Genomic DNA, 6,310 nt, shown 5'->3' with positions numbered 1-6,310 from the left:
TACTGTTGGAAAGATAAATGCATGAGTTTAGTAATCTATTTCTCTTTTGTTATGCATGCAGAAATCCAAAGCCATGTAGACAATTAACCTATGTCTATATATATATATTTATACACACACACACACACACACACATATATATATATACACTTGATTCACATATTTGACTTTGTTTACACATCTGTAGCACCTGTATACTCACTCTTTTCACATCCTAATCCCATCCACAACTTCTGCATTTTCTACTGCTCTGATTTGGTGATGGAGAAAAAACTTTTATTGTCTTTACCACATTAGATATGATTAAGTATTATTGTTCCTTTTGAACCTACCAATTCTTATTTTATGTGAGATAAGGCTACTGTTGTGAAGGCCTGAGTGAAACTGAGGACAAAGCTACTCTTGCTAAAAAGATTTTGGGCAAGATCGTGGATAACAGCAAACTCAAAACAAGCAAAGCCCCAGGAGGAAGCACCAATATCCCCTGATATTTAATGAAAATATTGTTCTCATGATACAAAGAGGTTGATAAGATCATCATAAAGGCCAACTAGGACTTGGTTATAATTCAGGAGAAAGAAAAGAGGCAGTAAGGGAAACAAGTCTGATAAATACACATAAAATATATGTATCAGTAATACATATCAGTAAAAATATTGATAAATAGTAATAAAAGTCTATATCTATATGTTTATGAAAATATCTTCTAAAGTATGGGCATATGGCTCCACTAAAGAGTTCAGGATATGCTGCAAGTTGGTTTCTATGTACTTTAGTAAGAAAAACTATAATTTTTTAGTCAATTCAATTTTTTACAGGCTGTCGAAAGAGAAAGAGATTAGTTGGTATGAACCAAAAGAGAACCAGCAGATTGTGGCTTTTGTGCTTGTAAATACATATCTATAAAATCAATGTCATTTATAAAAAGAGATATGCCCATGAGTATACACACAACATGTGGCATATTTCATGCACAACACTCACATGTGTGTGGTGTAACATGTGGCTGTAAATGATTAGGCAATCTGAAAAATGCAAGATATTACATGTGATAATCATTACCTATTAAAATTATTAAATAATTTTGCTTTGTCTAAGGAAAAACCACCTACTTCAGACTATGAATTGGGGAGTGTTTTACTACTGGGAAATTATAGTTAAATGTATGTTTATTCCTTCATATGCACCTACCAAAAATAGTAGGGGAAGACATGAGTGTACATGCAAAACCTTAGAACTGCTTCAGATTTGGTAAGTTACTCCTAAGCCGTCACTACAGATAAGAGCACCTTATTTTATGGAAGATCTTCTGAAATAAAATAATACATATGAAATTTTATGTAGGAGTGGGAAGAAGATTATTTCAAACTTTCCACCAAAATGTCTATGTGTAATCTTTTTTTCTCTCACCATACACAAATAGGAATAGACAGAATTCAGCCTTAGTGGGCAAAACTAACAGTTAACCTGGGATTCTGGGTTCAGCGAGAGCCTTAAAAAGGAGAATATTTCTCCTTACATAGAATCATCTTCCCATTCCTTATCTGGGGAACAGGGGCTCACATACCAGAAGGGCACCGAGGGGGAATGGGGATGAAGAAAAAAAGGGTGAGTGCAGTGAGGCGAGGTGAAAGCCTCAAGGAAGGTCTGGGTCTTGTTTCAGGAGGGGGCAAGTTCTAAGAAAGGTCTATCTATGGACTGAGACAGACACTCTCCTTTCAAAGAACCTTAATAAGATTGCACCTTCTAAAAGGAACCACCTCTTTCCCCATGCTTTCTCCCACCATTTGAGGTGTGATTTGTGTGTGTATGGGCGTGTAGGTGCAGAAAGGCCACACTGTGCACCGCGAATGTATTTTAGGGCTGAGCTGAAAGGCCAAGAGTCAGAGGAAGAGAATCAAGAATCAAAACAATGACTAATGATTTCTAAACTGAAGCAAAGCAGATGCACTACTCACCCAGAACATGCCTCTGTTTAAAAGCTCCACTTCACACAGCATGCAATAAGGCGAGGAGAAGAAAACAGATTTTTTTTGGAAAAATGTTTTATTTAAACCTTTTAATCTTTTACAACAATAAAATATTGTGTCAATATAAACCCCTTGACTAAAACTGTTCACATCAAACATTACAGAGAATTGTTTTCTTTTTGACACCCAACTCATCTTTGAAAGAATTTCCTTTTAAACATAATGCAGAATTTATTGAAAATAAATAATTGTTGGCAACTGCAATAGGCAATTTGAATAAAATAGTTGAAAAAGCAACTCTTAATGAAAATAGCGTTTATTATACATCAGTTACTAAATGAATAAACTAAACGATCTTTCTTTAAATTAATAACTTCAAAACGTTTAATATACAAAACTGTACAATTATAAAGTCGGCAGAAATATTTGGGTTAACTCAGGTTTGAACCATAGCGTTTAACTGCAAAGAAAAAAATCAAAATAAACAGAAAACCTCCAAACAGTTGTAAAATATGAATTTATGGGGGAAAATTCCATAACTAAAATCTAACTACTAACAAAATGTGGAAGCTTGACAAAAAAGTGAACCTGTCAGGGATTTGAATTAACACAAGAGCGTCGACCTGCAGCTGGGGGAAACACAGTGTGGTGGACCAGAGGCCTGGCAGCCCATACTAGCGCATCCTCGAGGCTTTGTGGTCCTTAGGTAGTTTGAAGCTTTGTCTACCGTAGCTGAGCCTGAAGGCCAGCCAGTGGCCAACAAGAGCATGTCCGGAGACCCCAGCCAGGTTGGCCAGCAGCTGCTGGGTGTTGGGTGCTTGGCCGGCCCCACACACGTGTGCTCGTTGGTAACGATGTGTGCCTGTGGACCTGGCGTGTGGACATGAGAGCTAGCAATAAAGCCACAGCAACAGCATATTTTTGGGATCTCTACATAGCCTAGCGAGATATTTTTATAGTTTTTTTTTTTTTGTATATAGTAACACGATACACACAGCTATCTATGCACACACGTTTGCACGCGCACACACGCACACACACACAGAGACATATACACACTGAGATTTAAAAAAAGAAAAAAAAAAAAAAGCAGGAACCCAACTGCCCCGGCGGGCGCTCGCTAGTTCGCTCACTGGTAGCTGTGAGCTTCCAACAGCTGTGCTTGTCAGAGATGGCTCCCCATGAGCCCACTCGCAGACACCAAAGAGGAGGTGGTACCCAGCTGGACCAGAATCCCTGTGACCTTTGCCAACCATTTCATTGTCGTTTGGCACTCAGCGGAGAGTTCCTATCTCCCACTCCCTAGTCACTCCTCCCCAAGGTTTTCTTACTCAGAACCAGCGGTGAACCAAACTGGAAGACGCTGGCCCAGCGTGTAACCAGCATCTCCAGGTCGCAGTCTCCAGCGAAAGCAATCGGGTATGAAGGCAGTCTTTCGTTTAAGAGGGTGAGGCGGGGTCATCCTAGCGAGGTTTGGAGTCAGTGGGGAGCTCCACGCGCAAGCATCCGTTATCCCGGTGGGTGCAGAGCCCTCCCCATCACTCAGACTACCTCTTTAGGCCCGCGCTGCTGCCAAATCCTTCTCCGGCACCTGCATCTATGCAGTGGAAGCCAGCGGTGGCTCCACACTTCCAGGAGGTAGGGCAGAAAACTGCGAATTCGCCTCTTCTATTTCGCACTAGTTTGTAAACCCTATAGGCTCGCCTATTCTGCCTATCCTAGGCACTCCACCCCCCGGAAAAAAAATAAGCCAATATCATCAACAGCTCTCTTCATTGTATCCTCTTCTCTCCATACAGATTTGTAAGGGGGGGGGTGAATGGATAGGCATCTCTCCCCCTCCTCCTCCCATCTTCTCCTTCCCCTCCCTTGTCTAAGCAATTAAAATACCATCAGCTCAATGAAGGAATAATAATAATAGCAATAATAATATGGAGTGGTCGATTAGATACAAATTATCTCACAAATATTGTGTACAGCTTGTAGTAAAACACCGCAGACATTTAGAAACGCTATAGAAGTTTTAAAAAATGCAAAACTAGTCTATTGTAAAACAGATTTCACCTGAAATACAGCTGCTATAACCAAGGCGCTGGAAGGTTATTCAGAGGCACACATCTGTCTTCCCACCCTCCCTCATTCCCTACCCCGCCCCCCCCCACGTTACCCCACTCCTTGCTCCTTCTAAAGAGGAGAGACCAAAGGAACCTTACTCATAGTAAACAATATGTATTGATCAGCAGAAAAGGTTGGATGGAACTGTTGCCTGGGCAGCAGGGAATATGAGGTTCCCGCCTGGACTGATTAATATAACTGTATCAACATTGAGAAGCCTGAATGTGAGTGCAAGTGTGTTTCCTTTCTCAACTTAAGTTAGAATCCCCAGTGAAAGAAAGAGAGATGGGAGAGGGAGAGGGAGAGGGAGAGGGAGAGGGAGAGGGAGAGGGAGAAGGAGAGGGAGTGGGGAGAGGGAGAGGGAGAGGGAGAGAGAGGGAGTGCGCTAGAGAGATAGCAATAATAAAGAATGTTAGAGTGCAAGGAAAGGAGTGGGAGAGAATGAGAAATCCGCGCTGCTCCCAGTGCGGCTGGCCGCCTCCTCGCCTCCTCCAGTCAGAGATCCTGGCAGGACGTGTCTGTTTTCACGGTGTGCGAATAAACCTCATGCGGCTGCTGATCCCCTGGCGGAGTCATTCTTTTCTCTTTTTGTCTTCTATTACAGAACCAGACACGTACCACTTCTTTCTCCAACTGGAGGCTGTCTGCCAGCGAGGAGATCTCCTGCGCAGCAGGCTTGGGACACTTGAGGAAATGAGTCTCCAGTACGCCCTTGACACTCACCTCGATGGAGGTTCGCTTCTTGCGCTTTCGGCCCTGCGCGGCGATCTTGTCAATGCTGGTCGGGCTTCCAGTGGACGAATCCGCCTCCTCCAGCCACTTGTTCAGCAGAGGCTTCAGCTTGCACATGTTCTTGAAGCTCAGCTGCAAGGCCTCGAACCTGCAGATGGTGGTCTGCGAAAACACGTTGCCGTACAGTGTGCCTAGCGCCAACCCCACGTCGGCCTGCGTGAAGCCCAACTTGATTCTTCTTTGTTTGAATTGTTTGGCGAACTGTTCCAACTCATCAGAGGTTGGCGTCTCCTCGTCTGAGTGGTCCTGGCAATGGTGTGAACCCAGTTCACCGTGGTCCGGGGGCTCCCTGAGCACCGGGTGCAGGCTCTGTGTGGAGGCGGCTGCCGGCGGTGGGGTGAGTCCCCCGTGCTCCAGCATGCCGCTCACCGTGAAGCCTGGCTGCGAGTACACGTTGAGAGGTTGGCCGCTTGATGTGATGGACGAGTTCGGAGCCGGGCTCGCCCCCCAGGCGTTGGGGTGGTTAGTGTGCGGTGAGTGGTGGGCTACGTGTGGCGAGCGGTGATGGATGATCGCACCCAGCTGCAGGTCTTCACGCCCAGGCTTCACGTCCTGCTGGTCCAAAGGGCTGGTGGCCAGTGTGGAGGACCATGGGCCACCATCACTAAGACTGGTCACCCAGTGATGCCCGAGGGGATGCCCATTGCTGGGAACTCCCTGCAAGTAATCACTTTGGAGAAGTTTCTGAGGGTTTCGAAAAGGACTCCCCTGCTGCATGCCTGCAGAGTCCGCATGGACCAGGGAGCTGGAACTGAGAATGCTGTAGGGATTCGAGGCAGCTGTGGCCATGGTCGGTGAGGATCCCCTACTAGTTATAATGTGGCAAAGGGAGCAGCTTCAGCCTTTGACATCTACGGTGCGGGGGAGCCAAACCGCTAGCGTGGGTTACCGGCACCAACCACAGCCAATAGCAGAGCGTCTTGGCCTGGCCAGGCGTGAGCATGGCCAATGACAGCACAGGAGGCCGTTCTTGCTTTCCAAATTAGGCTGACGAAGCTCAGGAGTTTCAGGGAGACCCGAGCAGGAAGTGAATCAATCTTTAAGCTCCATTGGCTGCCTAGCAGAGTGGCGGCGGTTCATTTGATTAACCCTTTCCCCCACTCACCCTAAAGTACATGAGTGTTTATGGTGGAGGGAGAAGGATGAGAGGAATGTGGGGGGGGTGAGGGACGGTGAGGGAGTGAGGTGGCAAACTGGGGTTTTAGACTTCCTTTTAGATTATTTAGATTAACCTAAACAGAGAAAAAAAAATAGAACAAGTTTAAATGCCATTTTGCTCTCAGTGAATCGGGATATTTCAGGCTTACTCGGCATTCTGAGTTAGTTGTGTGTGGGAGACTGCAAAACAAAACGTTGTTACAAACTTTGAGCAATGCAACATCTCCAATAGGACCCTAAATCAATAAAGTTGAAGTCTATGGCTTTAATAAGAC

The 6,310-nt window shown here is 45.0% G+C and overlaps 1 protein-coding gene across 1 annotated transcript; it reads right to left on the bottom strand.

Moving 5' to 3' along the window:
• Nucleotides 1-4,475: 4,475 nt before the first annotated feature.
• On the bottom strand, nt 4,476-5,676 carry POU3F4 (POU class 3 homeobox 4). The gene has a single exon (XM_012738656.3). The coding sequence runs from the start codon at nt 5,664-5,666 to the stop codon at nt 4,581-4,583; it is 1,086 nt and encodes a 361-aa protein (XP_012594110.1). The 5' UTR covers nt 5,667-5,676; the 3' UTR covers nt 4,476-4,580.
• Nucleotides 5,677-6,310: the final 634 nt, after the last annotated feature.

Source organism: Microcebus murinus, chromosome X, assembly GCF_040939455.1.
Source record: "Microcebus murinus isolate Inina chromosome X, M.murinus_Inina_mat1.0, whole genome shotgun sequence".
NCBI classification, from domain to species: Eukaryota; Metazoa; Chordata; class Mammalia; order Primates; family Cheirogaleidae; genus Microcebus; species Microcebus murinus.
Note: the sequence above shows the minus strand (reverse complement) of the source record. Positions and strands in the feature narration are given on the sequence as shown.

Excerpts from the sequence above, each read along its gene's own strand:
- POU3F4 (XM_012738656.3), bottom strand. The coding sequence starts at position 5,666 with ATGGCCACAGCTGCCTCGAATCCCTACAGCATTCTCAGTTCCAGCTCC.